Source organism: Sus scrofa, chromosome 11, assembly GCF_054392235.1.
Source record: "Sus scrofa isolate SSC_HxYL_T2T_F1_AM1 chromosome 11, Sscrofa_HxYL_maternal_Yorkshire_Landrace_v2.0, whole genome shotgun sequence".
Taxonomy (NCBI): Eukaryota; Metazoa; Chordata; class Mammalia; order Artiodactyla; family Suidae; genus Sus; species Sus scrofa.
The window spans coordinates 76,297,070-76,321,576 of record NC_139393.1 but is presented as its reverse complement, the minus strand read 5'-3'; the positions used below and the strand labels follow the sequence as shown (position 1 = coordinate 76,321,576).

The 24,507-nt window shown below is 37.5% G+C and overlaps 1 protein-coding gene across 6 annotated transcripts in view; it reads right to left on the bottom strand.

The window, feature by feature from the left end:
• The window catches only part of PCCA (propionyl-CoA carboxylase subunit alpha), a 365,469-nt gene that overhangs the window by 181,492 nt on the left and 159,470 nt on the right, over window positions 1-24,507 (bottom strand). For all 6 annotated transcript variants that reach the window (XR_014818834.1, XR_014818833.1, NM_001444590.1 and 3 more), the window contains 4 exon segments: window positions 24,027-24,177; window positions 6,852-6,995; window positions 5,433-5,507; window positions 1,168-1,236 (listed from right to left, as the gene is read on the bottom strand). Coding sequence is in view for 4 of the 6 variants with exons in the window: in NM_001444590.1 (NP_001431519.1) it covers window positions 1,168-1,236; window positions 5,433-5,507; window positions 6,852-6,995; window positions 24,027-24,177 (439 nt within the window). In the remaining 2 variants the exon portion in view is untranslated.

The following is a 24,507-nucleotide window of genomic DNA, read 5'->3' as shown; positions in this document are numbered from 1 at the left end:
AGAAATAGGGTTTTTAGTAAAGAAGTAATCCTTTAATACAGGTCTATCACTTCAGAGAAAATAGGATATTCTAAATGAAATCCAGTTACAACTACCATGGGTAGAATTTTACATTTTATGAGATCATAAGGTTCTAAAATTATGAAAGATCTAAAATTTTAAGTAGAGGGGTTAATTTATTCTGGAAAGTAAAAATTCAAAAAGACATCTAATAGTCTTATTTTATTACATAAAATTTCATTAAGTTAAGTCTACCTAAGTAATTAGTGATTTGTAAAAATCGAAGAGAAAAAGTGAAAAGTACTCTAAAATCACAGCCCGTCACCTCAACCCCTTGACATCCTCCGCCATTCATACTTTCATCTCAGGCAATGTTCACGAATGGCCAAAAACAATGTGATTCCTTCTCACCGCAGTGGGCTGAGCTGGTGCCAATGGTTAGGTAACTTTGTTATGGGGTGCGGGTGTTCTGAGGTGATGGTTTGATTTGATGGGGGAGGAAGAGGTGTGGCCAAGCAACATGGGGTTGAAATTTCTCTTAAGACAAAGAAAAGCTGGTTGGCTTTTTTTTTTTTTTTTTTTTTTTTTTTTTGCTTTCTTTCTTTCTTTCTTTTGCTTTTTAGGGCCGTACTTGTGGTGTATGGAGTTCCCAGGCTAAGGGCCTAATCGGAGCTATAGTTGCTGGCCTACGGCACAGCCATAGCAATGCAGGATCTGAGCCGAATCCGTGACCTACACCACAGCTCACGACAATGCCGGATCCTTAACCCACTGAGCGAGGCCAGGATTGAACCTATAACCTCATGGTTACTAGTCAGATTCGTTCCCGCTGCGCCACGACAGGGAGAACTCTGGCTTTCATTTTTCCAGCAGTTGGCCACAATTATTTGTTTAATTATGGCACATGATTCAGATATAGGCCCCCTTTTAGACTTTTTTCTTTTGTATTTTTATTTTATTAAAATTTTTTTATTATAGTTGATTTACCATGTTCTGTCAATTTCTGCCACAGCAAAGTGACCAACCCAGTTATACACATATATACACTCTTTTTCTCATGTTATGTTCCATCATGTTCCATCACAAGTGATTCAGACTTTTTAATTAAATATGACCACTGTCTTTTTAGAAGAAAACTAGAAAAAACCATTAAGAAATCAAACTAACTTTTGAAATCATTGGATCATAATAAATGCTAATATCACTTCCTGGCTGGATGCCGCTGTCAACCCGGACCTGGAAGAAAGAAAAAGAAAGTGAAACTAACTTCATATTGTGCAGCTATTTTTCTCACAACAAACTTCCATGACGCCGATGGATAATTTCAATTTCAAATAACACTGCAGCTTCCAGGAAGTAGGTAAACAATCTAAAAATACAGAGAGACCAAATTATCTTGATCTGTTATTCAACAGGATATATACACAATGTATATTTTTTGTTCTCCCACTAAAGGGAAAAACTAAAAAAGAGGGGAAAAAAAAAAAAAAAAAAAAACCATGTATACCGATCACTATCCTGGGATGTGCTTGCAGCTATTCGATGGTGTCTCCAGCTGGAGCAGAGCACGAACCACGGCCCTTCTGATCACACTCCCCACTGCACTCCTCCGAGAGTTCCAGAGCCCACCCCCGTCAGGCTCTGCTCATCAGCTCCATAGGAACGCTGGTCCTGGGGCTTTCATGTCTGTAACACTTTCCTTTTTTGCCTCATCCTCTCAACTGTAAAACGATTTTTTTTTTTCCTTGTTACTGTTAGTCCCCTGAGACTTTCATGTTTACACAGCTTTTCTCCTGGCTTTGCTTTGTAAGGACACAGCCCCAATTAGAGTTCTGATTCTGTGATTTTCATGGGGGGAAAAAAAACAGCACAAGTTCAAAATATTCTTTTGAAGAACCTGATTGCTGTTAACCAGCCAACAAGTTAGTTAGTACATCGCTGATTCTTGTTTTCATCTCCCTGTTTGATACCGGCAGTAAGGCACAAAGGTTAGCCATGTAAAACTTTAAAACGAGCAGTTGCTGAAGACGAAATATTTATTAAATTATTGTGCTTAAGTTTTGGAATCTGAAGTATTTAAAAGCTAATCAAAATAGTTAAGACAGTCAAGCAGGTCCCAGGGGGCCTGAGGACAGAGGACGTGAATGGAAGCAGCTAGAACAGCAGGGCCTGGACACCCAACACAGTAAAGGGGTGGGAAGACAAGAGCGGAAGCTCACGTAGGCTCCACCTGTGGGACAAAGCCTTCCTCATAAGCAGCAGCTCATCTGTCTGCAGCAAGGCAGAAAAAGGTCAACACAGCGGCTGTTAGGCCTTTAATATTTTAATTTCGGCAATTATCAAGGGACCACATGTAGAACCTCTTGTCTAGGATATCCGCATGAGGGTTCGATGATGGCTTCATTACTCGGTGACATAAAAAGATAAACCATAGCTTCAATCTCTTGAAGAAGAAATCAGACCACTGTTGGTCTCTGCCTAAGATTTTTAGAAGTTAACATTATCACATACCCAGAGTGCTTTTATCTCTGTGTCTGCAAAAGACTCACGCAAAAATATGGATATATACATGTGCGTTTACATTCACACGTGAAAATCTTCATTTTAAATGAAAGTCATTCAGCCCACTTAAAACATATACTTGGCTTTCTGTTTTCTGAGAACATGCTTCAGGACATAAAGTGAAGTTCTATGACATTCACGGCGTTTATAAAAATTAGACAAGAATTACTGGGGCAGCTGTGAAAGCAGTATCATAATCTATCTCCTCACCGCGTTTAAACAGCCCCAAAATGGCAAATGGTAATCCAGTTACAGAATAGAAAAGACATCTCTGAACTTGCATTTTCTTAATTTTAGTAGCAAAAAGTTAAAGAATTAACTTTACTATCACATATTTAAAAACCATAGCGTGCTTGCTAAAGCTGTGTTTAAAATTGATAATGAGACAAGTTCCAAAACTTTCGACTTTAAGCCTGTCCTCCCACTTGCTAACACAGACTGCCACAACGCTAGTGTGGAGTGGAACTCTGATGGGCAACCCGCTGGTAAAATAACAAACAACAAAGAATATTTATTACCTTCTCTTACAGGTCATAACTTAAAATTTTAGTTACCTTGAAAAACATCATCCTTGAATAAAAGTTAAGTTACCTAGGACTCTCAGATATCTAAGTCTTTGTTATTTACTAAAATTATTATCACAAAAGGTATGCCATCTTAATTTAAAAATACATATGACAAAGCCGAGATGCATTATATCGAATCAACACATACCTTTATACAAGCAAATCAACATTTCCACTTTAAAACTGTAACAAAGCATGAAAATGCTGACATATAACTTACTGTTTATGTAGCTTTTCCCAAATAATAATCAGTTTTTTAAAAAATGTCTTAACAATGAATTAAAATTGAAATTGTGTCCATTCCTCCATGAAAACAAAGCCTATGCCAAAAAATACATTCGAGCTTTTGCACTAAAAGCTTTAGGAGTAGTCAAAAGGGATTGTAACCAAATTTCTGAGCAGAACAATAACAAACTACACAGCACAGTGATCAAAGGTAAAATGAAAATCTTCACCATCGCCACATAAGCAAACAGGAGGCTTACAGAAGAAAAGTACAAACCATAAGTTAACTCTGAAGTATGTATTCCTGTGGCCAAAAAAGGGAAGGGCTGCAAAGAATTTCCTGAGTTAAAACTGATCTAGTTTAAGAAGGCCAGGAAGAAAACCGCGCCCCCACCACCACCCAAGCACCTGTGTGTGAGTCTCAAACCATTGCTCAGAAACCTCGGGCATAATTTAAATGTCTTTCTTCCGTACCAGCGGTGGACCCCGTGAAACTATCAGCTGTCCCCCACCCTTCATTCTCGAGTCACCTCTCCCCTCAGCCCAACTCCCAGCCCGCCATGTCTACCTGACAAGTGACAGCCCAATCTGATTAAATGCTTCCAAGGGAGGGGACTCGTGGGCCTCCATGACAGGCCAAAAGTGATCACCATGGAGATACATAATTACAGCTGTCAACGCATCTACTGTCCTGCTGACATCAATTTGATTGCTCCCAGCAATAATGATAGACAAAGCTTAGTATGCACTCTCCCGCACCCAGTCACTTTATCTATTCCTTGGTCCATTTAGCTGACATGCAATATTCACACAAGCAAATAACAGCAGTAAGCAGAACATTTAAGGCATTTTAATTGTTTTTTCTTTCTATGGATGCCTCGCAACTGCAAATGTTATTACACAAAACTCCTGCTGCAGCATTAATTGAAGAAAGATTTGGTGGGACAAAGACTGTAGGGGGTATAGTTTGTCCATTATCACTTGTACTTTCAACAGGTCTCACGTCTGAAAATTGCAAATTGCAAAAACTTGCAAGGGCAAAATGTTTGACATCCTGTTAGCTATTACAACATGGTGAAAACTTCTAACAACCAGAGTAATCATTATGAATTTTTATTTAATACGTTTTTCTTTGATTAAAAAAATGTTTAGCTATGTCCCTATGATACTTGTTTTCTCATCTGCTATTTAACGTCACATAATGCCTGTTAAATCTTTACAATTTTTTTTTTCTGCCTTCAGGCTTTGAACACAGCATGGAGTCTCTGAGCCTAGAAAGGGTCGAGTCCCTTTAGAAAGCACATGGGCAAAAACAATTTAAAAAGTGAAATAAATCATATATCCAATAACATCTCCAAATTTAGAAGTCTTCCTGTAATCTTTCACCATCTTCATGCCAGTAATCAAACTAGATAATCATATTCACAGATGGTACAGCCTTGTCATCCACTAGCCTAACATAATGTCATATATATATGCACTTACTACCTTGATTAAGAGAAAGGGTATGTCCTTGTTCTTTTTATGCAACAAAAACTATTTAAAGAACAGTTATTAAATACAGAAGACGTATAAAGCGAGTGGATAGTGATCCCTGTCCTTTTACTGGTATACATAATATGTACTTCTTAAAGTCTCTGACACAGAATAGAATGAGGCACACTTTGTTTTTCCTTAATGCCTTTCAATTAACGAGCTGATTTTGTGTTTGAATTTCTGCCTATACAGAAGCTGGATTAGATTCATTGAAAAGATTAACGCATAACATAAAAAAGTCATTTCCTATTCTTAAGATTCCATGATCTTCTTTCACTACGATTTTCAAAAGAATGGGGAACATTATGAGTTAGCATTTATGTAGAAGGCAGATGTCCCCAGACTTCCCCTGTTAAGTGAACTCTGCCTTTCTTGCCCACCATAAAGTACAAAATATTGAAAAACAAAAAAAAACTCTGATTCCCCATCAATGTCACTTGTCATTCAATTTACACTCTTTGGTGTTGACATGCTTTAACATAAAAAGTATGACATAAATCAAGATTTTACCCCCTCCCTTGGTATTAGAGCTTACTGACTTACACCAGGTAGATGTATTGGTTCTTGGTACTGAGACAATCTCCCAATAGACGGTAAACCGAAGGACTTGTAGGGGTCCTGAAAGTTCAAAGGACAGGAAGCACAGTCTTTGAAATATAAATCAGCACAAGTAAGGTGAAATATTTATACAATGAAGGAGCATTTATAGGACTGTTTTCAATGTTAGCATTTACCAAATCACAGATTTCAGAATCCTATTGTCTTATCCTCACGCTAGACAACTTAGAAGTGTATTTAAAAATTACACAGAACTGTAAGCAGAATTTAGCTTGACCTTGATCATACTTTATTGAAATTGGTAAAATTCCAACTTTTTATAAATCTTCTTAGAATGCCTTGGGCAAAAATAAAATAACCTAGGCGCTACATCAAAACATATCTAAGTTCAGAAAAACAAATGTAGTGCGCTAAAGATACTCTCAAAACAGTTCACATATGGTAAAATTTGAGGGGTTTGGTTCTTCAAGTAAGGACCTGAAAAGTAACTTTGTATGCGCTGAGATATATGCTCCATTTGCAAACATCTTAAATTATCAGAATAGATATTAAATAAGTTCAGTGTCATAACAGGGAAGAAAAAAATTCCACTTAAAATAGAATAAAAAGCAAGAACAATAACCAAACCAAAATATATTTCTGAAGACCCTTAGAAAACATTTCAAAACAACCTCCAGAGTTCTAAACAGATACTGCTAATTTGTCTTTTATTTTACAGTTTTTGATGTCTGAAAGTAAAAAATGGTATATTTTTTGTTTTAATCATTTGAAAAAGAGTTTTCAGAGGATGACTGCTTTATTATCTGATTCATATAGTTATAAAATAATCTGAGAGTTTACGAGGAAAAGCCATAATTTAAATTATAAATTAAAGCTTTGCAATTCAAAATTTTCGCTGTTACTTTCTCATAATCATATATTCACATAGAATTATTCGGAAAAAAAAGCTGTTAGAAAAAACTTAAGTACACAATGAATTAACAACTGATGTGTACCCAGGGCAGCTCTTTAAAAAGAACATACATACTTATACACACAGAAATAAATGTTCCTATTTATTTCAAATACAGTTTGAAAATAAGCAAACAAAACAAAAACCACAGTCCATTCTAGCACAAGAATAGTTAACTAATGCTTTGTTGCCCCTTAAACTGATTAGTAGCTGTTTCTCCATCCAGAAAAGAAAGAAAGAAAAAAAAAAAAAAAAACCCACAGGAAAATTAATTAAACTCAATCCTTTAAAACTCTTTTGAGCTACGTCCAAATGATCTAACCTCTTTTTCTGGTTCAATTCTGATTACATAATCAAAATCTTGACATAGTTATAAGACTCCAACTTCATCTTGCTGCTCAGCTCTATGTAGCCACACCACCCATTCTTCCTCCCAACATCATCCATTTTACCTCCGCATAAACCCGACATTCGACTGCCCAGCCGTTAATGGGAATATCCGCTTGTCTGTGCCTGAGAGGGTAACCCTTGGCCACACGGATCATTTCTTGGACTAGGTCCAGGCCAGTAATGCATTCTGTGACAGGATGCTCAACCTGCAAGGCCAAGACCTGCCCGTCAGTAGGTGTAGGAAAAGGTAAATACACAGAAGGAGGCAAGAACAATGTCAACAACTTCTGGGTGAAATGAGGTTAATTGTAGTTAATATTTAATCATATCTGACTTTAAAACAATCCAAGAGAATAAAATTAAAGAAGCAACACAATATCATAAAAAACTGGAAAGGAAAAACCGACACCCAGAAGGTATTTGTAAACAGTCTGTACTACTTTTCCCCATTTTTAACTAGACATGGTCCAACAATGCTCAAGGCTTCTAATTTTGAAACCACTTCTCAAGTGAAAAATTACACATTTCACTGCAGTCCTCAATGTGGCTGATAATCAACCTATTCTGCTACACTTAGCATGGCATCCAGAGAGGCAGCTTATGATTTTCCAAAGCACTGGCTGAGCCCGAGTCTCACCCACTTGCATGCTTTCACTAACCTGTCCTGACAAGCAACCAGATTAGCGTACTCTTACATCAATGCAGTGTAGCAGAAAGGAGCAGATGGATCCTGCAGGTTGTTTCCCTCCAGACTTAGGTGGGGAGTGCTTAGCATGCACAAAAGCAAAACTGAGCCAGTGAAATCACTCTGCTCTCTCAGCAAATTGCTGATAACTACTTCGGATGATGCTGTCATGGGGATCCCTGGCCTTCCACACTAACACATGGGAGACACATGTACAAAAACATGCACAGACATAAAGGGAAACAAACAGACATACACATCATTATAAATCTGATCGATTGCTTACAAGTTCCCAAAGTACACTGAGCCCAAATACAGCCACTTATGGCACAGGTAAAAAGGAGAGAATCTGTCTTTCATCTAAAACCTTGAATAAGTTTTGATAATTTAAATAAAACTTTGGCCACATCTGCTGCTCTGATACCAATTTCTCTTCTCATAAAAATTAAGCATGTTCTAAATGTACTTCACAATAGTTTCTTTATCATGACATGTCATGTTTCATACACTCTGACACGGGAAAAGGTCAATGAACAAACGAATTGCCTTCCCATCTTCAACTACACTAATTGAAGGACAGGATTTAGTCATTATAATAATCTTGAAGCTTATCATAAGCAGACAATGCCATGGTCTTTAAAAAAAAAAAAAGCTTTGTAAAAATAAACAGATGGCATCCATAATTAGCTCTGTGTGTGTTATGAATTTGTTTACAGTTTCAACAACATTTTAAGACATTTTGACATAATTTTAATGACAAATCATCACTAAAATAAGCATCCACCCTTCGTAAAATAAATGTGACACTAAATAAAGATCTTATTAGATAGTTCAGAATATATGTTTTTGAAAGCAAATTATGGTTTTCAAAGAAACAAGATTTTACACGATAAATATAATAAGAAGGGAACACATGTAAAGCCCCTCTATTATTGCTAGAAAAAAATTTCATGTGAGAAATGATCTTACCACCTTAACTGTACAAGAGCTGAACCTACTATGTGCCAAGGGCTTTATATCAATATTATCTGCATATCTCTGTTAAGTGAGAAAACAACTTCAAAAACTCAGTAAATGATTTAATTTTATTCTTCTATGTCTAATGCCCCGGAAAGTACGTGATATACAAGACAAATAAATAGACACTGAATGAAAGAATGAGCAGCAAATCCAGAGTCACATCTATATTATGTGGTAGAGGCAGGATTGGTGATATGACCTTCCTGTTGTTTTTCACAGAAAAAAGTATACGAAGCGCATAGTAAATATAAACAGCTATATAATTAGGTGATGTTGTCTTTTATAAAAATCTATTATATAAAAGTCTAGAGATCCAAATTCATTATAAGGCTTCGTTTCACCTTAGAAGACCTTCCTATAAATGTGTAGCAAAAAAAGTTCATTAGACCTATATTGAAGAGAATCTAAAAATGGACCCACTTTAATCCAATTTAAGAGTTACATAACAGAAACATAACACATCATTTTTACAATTTTAATTAATGAGCTGCATGTATTTCAAAATAAGTAGATAACTAAAAAAAAACTAAATTCTGAAAGCACAATTACTAACTAAATAATTTTTTTTAAATATCCTCTTAGGTTCAGGTATTGTTACAAAATAGCCTGGCATGCCGGGTAAGAGATATACGTCCTTTTAAAGTAAAACATAATTTTAAAAAATTTTAAAGAAATATTTCTAAGTACATTGTTTATTCTTTTTTCACTATTGTTAAAATATAGTTGATTAACAACGTTTCATCAAGTTCTGTTGTACAACAAAGTGACCCAATCACATACACTTCCCTGTGCTGTACAGTAAGATTCCACTGCCCATCCATTCCAGGCATAACAGTTTGCCTCCCCCACACCCCCAAAATGCCCATCCCTCCCACTCCCTCCCCTTCCCCCCACAACCCCAAGTCTGCTCTTCTTGGCCATGATCTGTTTCTGTTTTTTGTTTGTTTGTTTGTTATTTTTAGATAGGATTATCTGTTCCATATTTTCTAAATACATTTTAATAGATGTCAGAAATTATTCAACAGGGTATGTGATACATTTCCTTTACATCTGTATTATTATGACGATCAGGAGCCTTGTAAAAGTCTGACATTGTTGAAATAACCATGTTCCCCTCCCTGAGAACTCAGAAGTGTTTCCCTATGCAAGTTCAGCTCAACACTTACAATCTAAGAAATACACAAAGAGACAAAATACCTCCCAAGCCAAAATATAATTCAATAGAAGTTTTTAAATATCTTTAAAAAAGAAAAGAAAAAGAAAGGGGAGTTCCTGTAGTGGTGCAGGGGAAAACCGAATCCCTGGCCTTGCTCAGTGGGTTAAGGTTCTGGCGTGGCCGTGAGCTGTGATGTAGGTCACAGATGCGGCTTGGATCTGGTGTTGCTGTGGCTGTGGTGTAGGCTGGCAGCAACAGCTCTGATCAGACCCTTAGCCTGGGAACCTCCATATGCCGCGGGTGTAGCCCTAAAAAGACCAAAAGACAAAAAAAAAAAAAAAAAAAAAAAGGAAAGAAAGAAAGAAAGATCAGTGGAAAGTAAAGGTGGCTGACCACAATGAAACGTTATAAAAAGAAAAAAACTCAAAGATTGGCATCTGCTAAGCCAACAAGTTCACCTTGTCCAACACAGAAGGAAAAAGCTACCTATAAAATCTGATGCTAATAAACATCTACTCTGAGGGGTATTATGTGGGGGATGCGGGTGGGGAACAAGATCTCTGTAACCCTTTTTCAGAAAGACTCCCCGACCCATTCATCTGTGAATACGCCTCAGGACCCTCTGAGAGGAGACTGCACAGGACTCATTTGAATAGACACCTCTTCTCTTCCAGAGTATCTTTATGGATTGAAAATTCCATAGAACATAGTTTTAGAAACAATGCCTCAAACATTCAAAATACAAACCTCAATCCCCTTGTTATGACTCTATTCTCACCCAATTTTTGAGAACCTATCTTCATACCTAATTTTCCTACCCAACGGATATGTGTAGTAGTTCCAAGAAATGTGAATGAGGGATCCACCGGAGAGTGTGACTATGCATTCGAGATTAATACTGACATCTGAGTAGATAAGTCTTGTGATTTAGTCAGCAAATGCAATACTTAGCACCCCCTCCCCCCCAAAAAAATAAAGAGAGAAATAGAAAACACACACACACACACACACACACACAAGCCAAAAAGAGTTAAACCCTACCAAGTTAGAATTTCTGGATCCTTGAAGGCAAATTATTGATTGGATATATTCATCAAGTCAGTGCTACTCTGCAGGTTCTATTAGTAGCTTATAAATCAGTTTGTACTGACATGTCCCTATCTCACCATGAATCTTTTGTTCAAACAGGTACAAACAATTGCAATCATCAAATGCCATATTATGGTTATATAATCACACTCAAAATATAGAATGAGTATGCATAGTTCTATATGCCAATAGTAGATGGTCACAGCCTGACAACTTTTTATAGATTTTCTATTTTAATTTGTTTCATCTTCTTGGTCATCATCAGACTGTCACTATTGTCTGTTTGGGTCTAGACCTCTTGCCACTCTTATTAATCTGTTGCTTCAAATGTATTTCTCCAAATTTAATAACTGAGCTTATCAAATGCAGTGATGAGGTGACTAGATTTTGCTTCACCTCATTCTTAATGTATCAAATTTCAATAGTAATAAACTTAGAAGAGCTCACTCTTCCAGGCATTGTGTGGTCTTGACCTACCTCCACTGCCACTGTAATCTTTAGTCTTATTCTTCCTTAAGTACAAACTAGGAAGTATCTAAAACTAGTGAAGGAAAGAATAGGATATTTCCAGAGTTTCAAAGTATCTTCCAGTAGGAAAACTTCATTAACGACAGGGGGAGAAACAGTAACACTGTGGTGGGGAAATGCAAGAGACGCCACCTTAGCCATGCCGGCATCACCAATAATGGGATAAACAGACATTGCATGTCTGCTATATGGTGCTCACAGCAGAATAATAGAATTTCGGTAGTAGTCCAACAAAAATGCAACGCCTGCATATAATCAAAAGAAAAAAAGACAAACGTAAAATGAGGAACATTCTATGAAATAAATGGCCTGTGCTCATAAAAAATTTAAAGATCATAGCGCATGAAAAGACTAAGAAACTGTTCCAGATGGAGAGAAACTAAAGAGACATGACAAGTAAATGTAACATAGGATCCCGAGCCGGAAAAACTTTGTGTTTTACTATAAAAAGGCGTTAGTGGACAAGTGGTGAGATGTGACTATGATTGTAGACTGGACGACAGCAAACGTTACTACGAACATTCTGATATTGATAATGGTACTGTGGGAACGTCAAAGCATTTTCTTGGTTCTTTAGGAAATATATATCGATTGGGGCAAAGAGGCACTAGGCCTGCAATTTACTCGGAAATGTTTCAGGTAAAGAAGATACACATAAAGAAATAAAAACACAGGCTTAAGGATAAAGCAAATATAAATGTTAGTAAAGGGTGCTCAGAATTTCTCTGTAATATTGTGCAATTTTTCTACTTACCTGAATAATTTCAAACTAAAAATTAATAAAAATTAAAGCAACGTCACTAGCATTTTTTGTTTTCCATATTACAAAACATTTTTTTTTTTTTGTCTTTTGTCTTTTTAGGGCCGCAACCGAGGCATATGGAGGTTTCCAGACTAGGAGTCAAATCACAGCTGTAGCTACCGGTGGTGGTAAGCAGAGGCCCAACAGCAGTCAAAGAAGAAGCTGCTTCTAAAAGTCAAAGATGTCCCTACCGTAACTCACATCCATATGGCACTGAAATGTATAAAATCCCTCCACATGCACAAACTTGTTCCCTAGTCCCTGTCACTTTACAGAGGAGGCATATAAGATCGTCCCAAGAGGTATAAGACTAGTAAGTATTAAGCATTTCCTAATATTCAAATAATGTTTTTTAAATTAACACAATTCAAAATAACTTCTTTACTAAATACAAGTCTAAATTAACAGATGTTACAAAGACTTGGGTGGTGTGAGCTATCTTTTTTTCCTACGTCACAGCCACAGCAGCTCGAAATCCGAGCCGCATCTGCGACCCACACCACAGCTCACAGCCACGCTGGATCCTTAACCCACTGAGCAACCTCACGGGTCCTAGTCGGATTCGTTTCCGCTGCACCAAGGTGGGAACTCCTGTGTGAGTTCTCTTTTGTAAGCAGAATCTGTTTGATTCAACTAAGCAAAGCAGGATAGGTGTGATTACCTGTCGATATATGAGGAAATTGTCCTGTTATATAAAACTGAGTTTCGTAATGGTATTTGGCATAATAGGTCTCTATCTTTTTCGTTTGTTGTTATTCCAGCCGGAAAGGATACCTGATGTCATTATTTTTGGTTTTGCTCTTTCAGTTCAGAGAGATTCTTTGTCCAGAACAGAATCTAACATATACCTATTAAAATTCTGAAGCTCTACCTCCTGAGAATACAGGATTTCAAAATAAAGATCTAAAGTTATTAGATTTTGATCCATGGGACTCAAAGATGAAAACCATGTTGGGAAATAGGCCCCAACACACATCATTCCTGTAAACTCACCTTGAAAATAATGGCAATATTCAAGAGGGGCAGTGAAAACCGAACAGATTCTATTATAGAGCTTCCCTGTTGACCCCAACACAAATAATCAGAGGAAGAAAGGATAAGAGAACTGTCAGGGGCTGAACTGTATCCGCCCCTCCCTCCAATTCATATGTGTGAGTCCTATCCCCTGGTACCTCTGAATATGATTTTGTTTGGAGAGAGGGTCTTTAGAGAGGTAATTAAGTTAAAATGAGGTCATGAGGGTGGGCCCTAATTCAACACGACTGATGTCCTTACATGAAGAGATTAGGACACAGACAACACACAGCACGGAAGAAAGATCATAAGAAGACACAAGAAGATATTCATCAACAGGCCAAAGACAGAGACCTCCAGAAGAAACCCACCCTGCCTACACCTTGCCTTTGGCCTTCCCTCTCCAGAACTAAGAAAAGGAATGTTTAAGCCGACCAGTCTGTGGTAAATTGCTATGGCAGCCCTCGGAAACGAATATAGGAACAAATTTGAAAAGTTAAAAATTCTGGAGTTCCCCTCGTGGTGCAGTAGAAATGAATCCAACTAGGAACCATGAGGTTGCGGTTCAATCCCTGGCCTCGCTCAGTGGGTTAAGGATCCTGTGGTGTGGGTGGCAGATGCGGCTCGGATCTGGTGTTGCTGTGGCTGTGGTGTAGCTCCGATTAGACCCCTAGCCTGGGAACTTCCATGTGCCTCAGGTGCAGCCCTAAAAAGCAAAAATAAAATAATTAAAAATTCTAGGTAAGAATCGAAACATCAAAGACACCAAAATAGTTTACAAAATGCCTTCAAACAAAAGCCTAACTAAAAGTGCCTGGCAAGTTTAACCTATTCATACCTGTATGACGAAAACTTCTTTCCTCCTTCAACTTTTTAGTAAGATAATACATTTTAAGGGAAAGTTTAACATACCCTTCTTAGCATTCTCAGTTTCCTAGGAGACTGCCTTCAAATATTCCAGAACATCCCCGTTCTGGCTTACTCTAGCCAGTCTGAGAATCCTGGCCTCTGTGACTTTAAGTACAATCAAAAGGTCAACATCTGTCCAGATCTAAAACATCTCTCTGGCAATAATGGAATTTTACAAATTAGGCACAAAGCTATTCCCCTATAATTTCTCTTATTTCCACCAATTCCTTCAATCAAATACCCCAACTCTGTAAAAGGCCAAACTCTTTTAATATGGAAAGTCCCAGATATTTTTAGAATCTGAAATTAGAAGAGGATATTTGTTCAGTTACAGTCAATTCTTACAAATCAGAATTTGGTTACAATAATTCTTAACTTTTAATAAGTGAAATAACAGAGTAAGAATAAATATGCTGGAAAAGAGTTTCTAAAATCCTTCTGGAAAACAAGTCTCCATATAGAACAGAATTCTCTGTTGGGATCTCTGATGGGATGGGAGGTATCTGGCCTGGACAGAAAATCAACAGTTTTACTGTACTTTTTCCTCCACAGCAAAAGTAGATTAATCCTTCACTGTAGCAATCAGTATAAGGCACTGACTAAGGTCTAACAAAATAGAACAATTTCACTCTCTGTTCTCAAAGATAAGAGCCAGCAAATCAAATTTGGGCATTTAATTAATATCTTACTCTTTTCTATTTGGGAGTTTTCTAGGTCTTCTGATCTTTGTAGACTATATAAAGGCTAAAAATTACCTAGACTTGGAAATTAACAATCACACACACATACATACATACATACCCAAAAACTTTGGAAAGGTGTATTCAGGGTCCTAACATTAATCTCACCACAAAGACCTAAGCAGAAATAGCTTATCAATGTAACACTTTTATCAGTTTCATTTTTAGATGCAAGATTTCCATCTCCATTTTTTTCCTAGACTTTTACGCAAACAGCCTCATGATGAAAATGAGACTTCTTTCCAAGTGGTTAATATTTCAACTACATTCATTTGTAACAATAAGCTTTCAGTCAACTGATGAAAGAATAATAATTAGTTTGTGGCTCAGTTCGCCATCTGAAAAAAATGACTACTGACAGCTTCATTAATTCTAATGACAACAGTAACAGTAAACATTTAACCAATATTTAACAAACAAAACATGCTCAATGTTACTGGTTAAGATTCTCAGAGCAAGAGTGAGGGCTAAGTATAAACCAGTCACTATTCTGAGCATTTTAAATGTATTAATTCATTTAATGCTCATATTCTATAAAGCAAATGCCATATTCCTGTCACTTTACAGATGAGGGAAATGAAGCAGAGAGAAGCTAAGGAACTTGCTTACAGACATACACCTGAAAAGGAGCAGAGCTAGGATTTATTTGTACCAAGCGAAAATGGCGGATGCTTGCAATGAATGAAAACAGAGATTAAATGAGTTCCCCATTAGTCAGCTACAATTGTCCTGAACAATTCTGGGGTCTAGAACCGCCCTGAATTTCCCGCTAGAAAAGTGTGTATCCAATTTCCCCTAAAGCTCATTAAAGAGTCCAGATAACCCAGGCTGGAGGTTTGTGCTTTGGGAAGATGGCAACACCAACACGGCTCCCTCCCTCCCCACGCTCTCCATTTCCCCAGACTCAGGGAGCAGCCGAGAACATGTGAGGCACTGCGATCTGAGGGAAAGTGACAGCCAACAACAGGTAATAGGCTCTTCTCTCTCACGGGCTGGGCAAGACTAGAAGACCAGCTTCAGAGAACTCCAGACAAGAATGTGAAAAACAGGCCATGGGGACAGCTTGGCTTGCAGAGATCCATGGATGCTGGAGAGAAAGTCAATAAAGGTTCCAGAAGAGTCCCTGGTCTCTCTGCCAAAGAGTCTGAGTCGTCAACAAATGTTATTGGCTGGATTCTGTCCTTGAGACAAGGAGAATGCCAGGAGACATGTGCTCTTTCTATCCTCAAGAGTAGATATGGTCCCGTCTTCAATCATCTGAAGGACTACCACCACCAGAAGAATATTCTAAGAAACAGAACTCAGCACTGACCACCCAAAACAACCACAGTTAAAACACAGTAGGGCCTATACCCACCGGAAAGGATAAGCGTTCAGAATAACAATCACACATGCCAAATGAAATAGAGCAGCTGAGGGACAGAAAAAAAAAACTCTATCCAAAACAGTAAGGGCCCTCAGAAACTTCAAGAGTAGCAATACAAGAGCAGGCATGCACACGCGCACACACACACACACACACACACACACACACACCCTACTTCTATATGCAACTGGACTTTCTAGGATAAAATGACATAAAAATCTCACAGTTACACAATTCAGCCAATTCCTCGAAAGAAAAGATGATCACTAATCAAGCCTGGAAGAGGATTATAAAGAAATAACACCAAGAGGCAGATGAGGGTAATCATGAATGAAAAGATACGAGCCCTAGAGGGCTTATTTGGAATTCCTAACCTGCAAATAACACGAGTCACAAAAGGAGAAAACTAATAGATGGCTAAAGGAAAGAGTTAACACAAGAAACTTCCTCTGAAATGAAGAGACACTTAATTCTGCAAACCTCTAAAGGCACACGGGATAAAGAGCTGATGGATATAAACACACGCCTAGGCATGTGAGGGGGAAATGCCTGAGCTCCAATATTTAAGAAAAACCTGGGGAGTTTCCATCATGGCTCAGCAGAAATGAATCTGATTAGCATCCATGAGGCGCAGGTTCAATCCCTGGCCTTGCCCAGTGTGTTAAGGATCTGGCATTGCTGTGGCTGTGGTGTAGACCACCAACTACAGCTCTAATTCAACCCCTAGCCTGGGATCCCCCATATGTTGCAGGTGTAGCCCTACAAAGACAAAAAAAGAAAGAAAAACAAAAGAAAAACATGCAGCATATGGAAGTTCCTGCCCTAGGGGTCAAATCAAAACTGCAGCTGGAGTCTATGCCACAATCATAGCAATGCCAGGTTCAAGCCACATTTGCAGCCTACACCACAGCTCACGGCAACACTGGATCCCTAACCCACTGAGCGAGGTCAGGGATGGAACCTGCATCCTCGTGGATACTAGTCGGGTTTGTTATCACTGAGCCACAAAGGGAACTCCCTGTCCACCTTTCAATGGAAGAGAAACTCAGAATGACATCAGACCTAATACTAAAAGCTAGAACACAGAAGAATGCATAAACTATAACAGATTAGACTACTAAGGACTAGAACAGAAACCCAAAAGTCAATCAAAACATCACTCCCTTTTTAGGGCTAAATACATACATTTCAAGATAGGGCATTTCAGAGCAAAGCATCCATATATTCTAGCTGAGGAAAGTACATGAAAAAATTTTCTAAACAAACAAACTAGGGCAGAAATCTCCAAAAAGGAGAAAGATAGAGTAACTGTAGTAAATTAGAGACATGCCTAGGGGGTGTGTATATAGAAGCTAAAGGGACTCTGGAAACAGAAGAGATAAACTACAGGGGAAAGTGAAACACAGCCTAGAAATACGCAATTATCTCAGAGAATCTTCAGTGTCGGAAAGTCAAGGGAACCAGTTATACCATCTTTACAAATACTAATGGGGAAAATGTCTATCTCAACAGAAGGATGAACATAAATAGAATTTTAAAGGACAGGAAATATCCAATTTACCAATGGGAAGCAATAGGAATAATTAGCAATTTAATTTAAGCAACAAATAGAAAAAGGAGAAAATACAAAATATGGAATATTATTATAAAACACAAGTAAAGATGAAATAAATAAAATCAAGTATTTAATATTGGAAGAACTGTAATTCTGTACTAAAAGAAAGATTGTGAGATCGGGGTTTGTTTGCTTGTTTGTTTAAAAAAAAAACCTAAAGAATACTTAAAACAAGTGATAAAGAAGGCTTTAAAAAAAGAACAGGTAAATAAAAACAAAAAGAAGCAGGAGATGCACCATGATTATGAGTCAAGGCGAAACTTAAGATTAAAATCCTAAACATAATAAAGATACTATGTAATGATAAAAGGTACACAAATAGCAATAAATCTATACTGTACATTCTAAATTACTTTATAGATAAATATGTCAACAGTATTAGAAATGAAAGGAAAACTTACAAATGTACACTGAAGTCGTTATGGATGAAATGATGTAATGTCTGAGAAGTGTGGTAAAACACTCCAGCTATAAGGAGTGAAAGGATAGAAAAGAAGGCATATGTGAAGCGATACTGGCCAAGCGCATGTGAAGCAAGGCTACAGATTCGGGGCCTTTACCATACTACTCTCGCTATATTTAAATACTTTTATATGTTTGGAAATTACCATGAAGAAAAGAAAGAAAAACAGACAAAAGGAGGAAGGACAGAAAAAAAAGAAAGAAGGGGAAAAAGGAAAGGAAAGAAAGAGTGAAAAGGCTGAGAAAAGAAATGCAAGGATGTCCTGGTGCAAGAATTTCTAGGGTAGTGACACTCTGCTGCTCCAGACTATAATGGGGATACTTGTCTGTAGACATGTCAAACACAGAGACTGTGCAGTCCCAAGAGTACATCCTAACAGAAACTACAGGTCTTAGTTGACAACAGTGTATCAATACTGGCTCATCAACTGTAACAAATATACCACACCATACAAGATGTTGCTAATAGGAGAAACTGCCAGGTGGAGGAGGGGGACAGGGGCAGGGAGTCAGGTGAGTAAAGGGATATACAGGAACTCAATGCACTTACCACTCATTTTTGGGTAAAAATAAAACTGCTCTAAAAATTACATTCTATTATTTTTTAATAAATTTTGATGGGGAGTTCCCCTGGTGGCTCAGCGAGTTAAGGATCCAGTGCTATCACTGCTGTGGCTCCGGTTACTGCCATGGTACAAGTTCAATCCCTGGTCCCAAAACTTCCACATGCTGCAGGTGTGGCCAAAAATAGAAACACATAAAACAAATTATGATGAAAACTTTCCATAGCTAAAACATCTTTGAATTTCTTTCTGAATAAAGTAGATTTGAAAAAGAAAAAAGAAATGGAAGTGAATAAAACAATCAATAACTGTCAATAACCTTGATTTTTAATAGATACTACCTCATAAAATACTGAAAATCTACCACAGAAGGGTCTAGAAAGATGTTTAAAAGCCATTAAGGATGATACCAGCATCATATAGACTGGAATTGCTGGATTGTATGGCAAATTATGAAATGGTCAAACTATTTTCCAAAGTGGCTGACAGCTACAGCTCTGATTCAACCCTTAGCCTGGGAACCTCCATATGCCATGGGTGCAGCCCTAAAAAGCAAAAAAAAAAAAAAAAAAAAAAAAGTAGCTACAAATCATATCTGTTACATATTATATCTATGTTTCTGGATGGGAGAAGGAAGCGACTCTTTACTCACAGGGCATCTTTGCACCACTCCTCACACCCCAATTCCCCTCAGGCCTAATATCCCTGTGCCCACAGAGGGGTGCGCACCTACCACGGGAGAGGGACCCCACAGCTATTCCACTCAGAGCACATGGAAGAGTTGCTGGCATGTCTGCCCTTCTTCACCTCTGGAGAGAGCAAAGCCGGCTCTGGTAAGTAAACAAATCCTTCTGGGGAGAGAGGAGGAAGGCCTCTATTTACCAACTTGGGCTGTTAACAAATGGCTCTGGGGAAAGATAAGACTTTCTCTCCAGTTCTCTCGGTCTTTAAAGTTGTTATCATTTAACTGAGGTGCCAGAGATCTTTGGTTAGAAAGTGCTCACTCTGTAAAAATGTGAAAATATTCATGGAACATCCCTTCCTGAAGACACCACCAATGGCTAACATCCTGAAAAAATATAAAAACATCTGCCAAGTCAATAAGAAAACCCAAAGAGCAAAGGATCTAACGGTCAAATCAAGACAAAGGCAAGTGCATGAATCTAGGAAGAGAAATTCACTGGCGCTCATAACAAGGAAAATGAGAATGTGATGCCCTTTTCACTATCATACAATGATCCAAAGACAGAGATCCTCTTGGCCAGGTGAGCCTGACGATACTTTACTAAATTATAAAAGGACATCTCACTTTCCAGGCAATTCTGCTTCCACATGTGGAAGATGATGATGTAGAGAGTCTTTCATAAGTGCAGAATACTAGAAAAATTGTCAATAGGAAACTGGTGAAATTCTATGACTGTACATTCATACAACTGAATATTAAAAATCACGGCGAACTATGTCTAGTCACTTATGATGGAGCATGATCATGGGAGAGAAAAGAATGTAAACGTGTATGTGTAACTGGGTCATCATGCTGTAGAGTAGGAAAAAATTGTATTGGGGAAATAACAATAACAAAAAATTTTTTAAAAAATAAAAATAAAAATCATACAAATCAAGAAGATAATGCTTTAACTTAGGTATGAAACACTACAAAAGATAAATTTTTAAGTAAAACAAAGGTTGCCTTCTAGAGGAAAAATATATGGTTATGACAAAGAATGTGGCATGGGGAGCTACTTTTCCAATGCATACTCTTCTGGACAATTCAGAGTCTCTTTTAACTAAGTACTACCAATTCTTAATATTTTAATTCAATGAAATAGGAAACTAAAATCATTCAAGCAAAATTACATACCACTATTTCATTAAAATAGCATTGTAATGAAATTGTGGGTTTGGTAGAGTATTTATCAATCTATCCATCTTTCCAAAGCAGAGAGAAAGAAACAGCTGAGCAAGGATGGAAGACAGGTGCACGTCCACTAGGAGAAGTGACCAGAGACCGGTCCCCAAAAAGGAAGTAATGTGATGAAGGTGCACGGAGGTCAGACTGAATTCAGGAGGAGAGAGGACTCTCCCAGTAACACGTAGCGACCTGGCACTGGCAGCAAAGGGGGCTTTGAAGAAAGGTTAAGGCCAGGAGAACAGGGACCTGTAACGCAAAAGCATTTGTATTTCAACGTTAAGCAAAAGAAAACAGTGCCTTCAAAAACCAACACACACACACACACACACACACACACACACACACACACACACACACGCGCGCGGGGGGGGGGGGGGGAGCATAGATCCTGACACACAAATTCCGACCAGACTGAGAACAAAACCAGTATTTATGCACCAAACGTGGTGACTTTCTCAGTGTTTCTCTTTAAGGAGAAACAGTATTTGTATCACATTTTGCTCTTAAGGAAATCTAGCCTAGTGAAGATGCTACTCACATTTCTGTTACTAGAAAAAAAATGTAGATGTTCTAAAGCTGGAAAAAGAGACAGTTCAATCAGGAAATTCCAAGGCAAAAAAGAACAAAGAAAATTATAGCCCTCCGGGCTCAAACTGAAACACTAGTTAGAGATAACAAATATCTTAGAAGATAAAGAATTTGGTGAATGTACCTTAAGTATTATAATTTAAGGTGAGTAAAGAAATTTGAAACAGAAAATCTACTACTAAAAAGACATTCAAACTGTTTAAACAGTATCAGAAAGAAGTCCTTGAAACATCTAAGAATAGCTATCTGAATACTAGGAATTCCAAGATCCTTTTTTCATCCCATTCAGTTACAGCCTCCACCACCAAATATCTCTCCATGACACACAGGCTTCTAAAAATAATCAAAATGAAACTGTCTAGTAAGTGACAGGATTACCGTCAGTGGAAGCAAACGCAAGAGAGAAGAGATATTACTAAACATTAAATGGGAGACAAATTATCAAAGTGTGTTATTAAATAGCATAAAATTAGATACTATCAGATCTACTATGATGAAATTCTGTGTAAATTTCATTTTTTCCCCCCTGAAATTCATGTACAATCCCTTTGAGGGTATTGAACATAATTTCCTGGCAAGCCATCCGTGACACAAAATGTAAATGTACGTGATTTAAACTGACTACACAAAATTATTTGAAGTAAGTATCAACTTTTTGAGACCTTATACCAAAAAAACCACAGGACAAATCTGAAAAAACTTACAGGCTGAGGTGAGTGAGGCAGAAACAAATAAAAAAGATATAGTAATAAAGTTTCCTTAAAAAAGACACAGGTATTCTGTAAATTCTGATAAGTACTCCAAATAAACAATCTAGTATTTATTGTGTCTTGAATAAAATAAAAATGTTTTGTAGTCTCTTCACATTGCCTTTATGATCATCCTGCAAACTATTATTCTCATCATGACATAATAAAGTCTCCATCTGAGTAAAAAAACATGACTTCCCAGCTAATTATCTTATTAGACATACTTCATCATAAAGACATATTTTAATCAAAATCAAATTAATCTCTTTTAAAAGGCAAAATTCTGTCATTTCTAAAGATACTCATAACAATAGAATACAAGCTAAAAACATAATTTCAAACAGAAGTAGCATAAGTTTTGAGCAACAACTACACAAACTGTACAAATATGTATTATCACTGGTCTCAAAATGCATCAAGATACATAAATTCTGTCAAAGTAAATGAAAATCAGCCCCATGGAGTATAAGCATCACGCTGAGAAAAGAAGCCACACACACAAAAACCGTATATAATATGACCCCACTGATTTCAAGTTTAAAAAAGGTGGCCTAGTAGTTAAGGATCTGATGCTGTCACTGCTACGGCACGGGTTCAGTTCCTGGTCTGGGAACTTCTGCATGCTACAGGCACGGCAATAAATGAGTGAATGAAAAAATGAATAAAGTTTAAAAAAAACGAGCAAAATTAATTCTATTGCCTAGATGTATATAAATAAAAGGAAGAACGCTCTAGAAATAAAAGGAGATGTTTAGAATTCAGACAGAATAAGTAAGAAGATGAGGAGGAACCACTGAGAAGGGAAAGAAGTGTGTGGGGGGTTAAGAAGTACTGGCATTTTGGGAGTTCCTGCCGTGGTACAGTGGAAACAAATCCAACTAGGAACCATGAGGGTTTGGGTTCCATCCCTGGCCTCATTCAGTGGGTTAAGGATCCAGAGTTGCTGTGAGCTGCTGTTTAGGTCGAAGATGCAGCTCGAATCCAGCTTGCTGTGGCTGTGGCGCAGGCCGGCAGCTGTAGCTCCGATTACACCCCTAGCCTGGGAACTCCCACGTGATGGGGGTGTGGACCTAAAAAAAAGAAAAAAAAAAAAAAAAAAAAAGTACTGGCATTTTGGTACTTCCAGACCCAGTTGATGCTCACATGAATTTTTGCTTTGAATAGTCTTTTTCAGCTACACATTTGTATTCTGCATATTTTTCTGTGTGCATTTTAGTTTACAATTTAAACCAAAGAAAAAAAGGGAAGAAGGAAGGAAATAAAGCCACCAGTGAGTTACAGCATCAGCAGCTTCCTGAGACCTTGACCAGGACTGAGGAAGTGTGTTCCTAAAGTCGACAGTCCCAGGAGCGGCCCCTCGACGTCTCAACCTCATAATCATGGCAGTCGAGTCAGCTCCTCTAGAAGCCAGCATGGGTGGCACAGTTCTGAGAGTCATCCCTCAAAGTTCATGCCAGATACCCTTCCTTCCTCCATCCCTACCAAACATTTTGCAAGCACTTAGTCTCTTTTTTTTTTATTTAAATTTTGTTTTATATTGGAGTATGCTTGATTTATAGTGTTGTGTTAGTTTCAGATGTACAGCAAAGTGAATCAGTTACACATACACATATATCCATTCTTTTTTCCCATACAGTTTATTACAAAAGCGTCCCTTGTGTTATAGACAGTAGCCTCTTGTTATCTATTTTATTTATAGTAGTGCGTATATGTTAATGTTTATCATGTTTAGAGGAGTTTCTCGGAACAGCACACAAGCCCTAATTAATGTACTTCAAGAGAAGGTCAAGAAAAAATACCCAACTGGAATTTCCAGTAAGAAATATTAACAGTAACAAAGAAGAAGGGCTACACACTGACCATTAAATTAACCTGAAACTTAAATGTCATTTCCAGCAGATTTCTTAGCACAATTATAAAAACAGAATCTTTTAACACTTTAAGGAGCTGATTTTCAGCTTTTATAAAATAAAAAGGGGTGGTGAGGAAGAGAAAAGAATAGGGGCTTACAGAGGAATGAAAAACAGGGGTTTTGTTACCTGGAGTCTTGTATTCATTTCCAAGAAATAAAAATTCTTCTTCGAGTCCACAAGGAATTCTACAGTTCCAGCAGAAGAATAATTTACGGCTTTGGCAAGAGCTACAGCTTGCTCTCCCATTGCTCTTCGGGTCTCAGAATCCAGAAAAATGCTGCAAATACAGGAAGAGTAATTTCCTCCATTGTGAACAAAAATTATGTGTTTATGTGCATTACAGAAAAGTTTTCGTAAATTTACTCAGATAAGATTAACTTTATCAACTTAAGATTTCATATTATACGCTTTATACATGCTTCAAATATATGTGTACTGTGTTATTAAGCATAACATGTTTAAGTAAACCAACTTCAGATTTTTATAAAACTAACATTTGAACTTTCCACAATACACTGCAACTTCAATCAATCTATAAAACACAACTACTTTAGCACAAGCAGTTGTTTTCCACCAGTAAAATTTAACATATCTATTCAGAATTTCT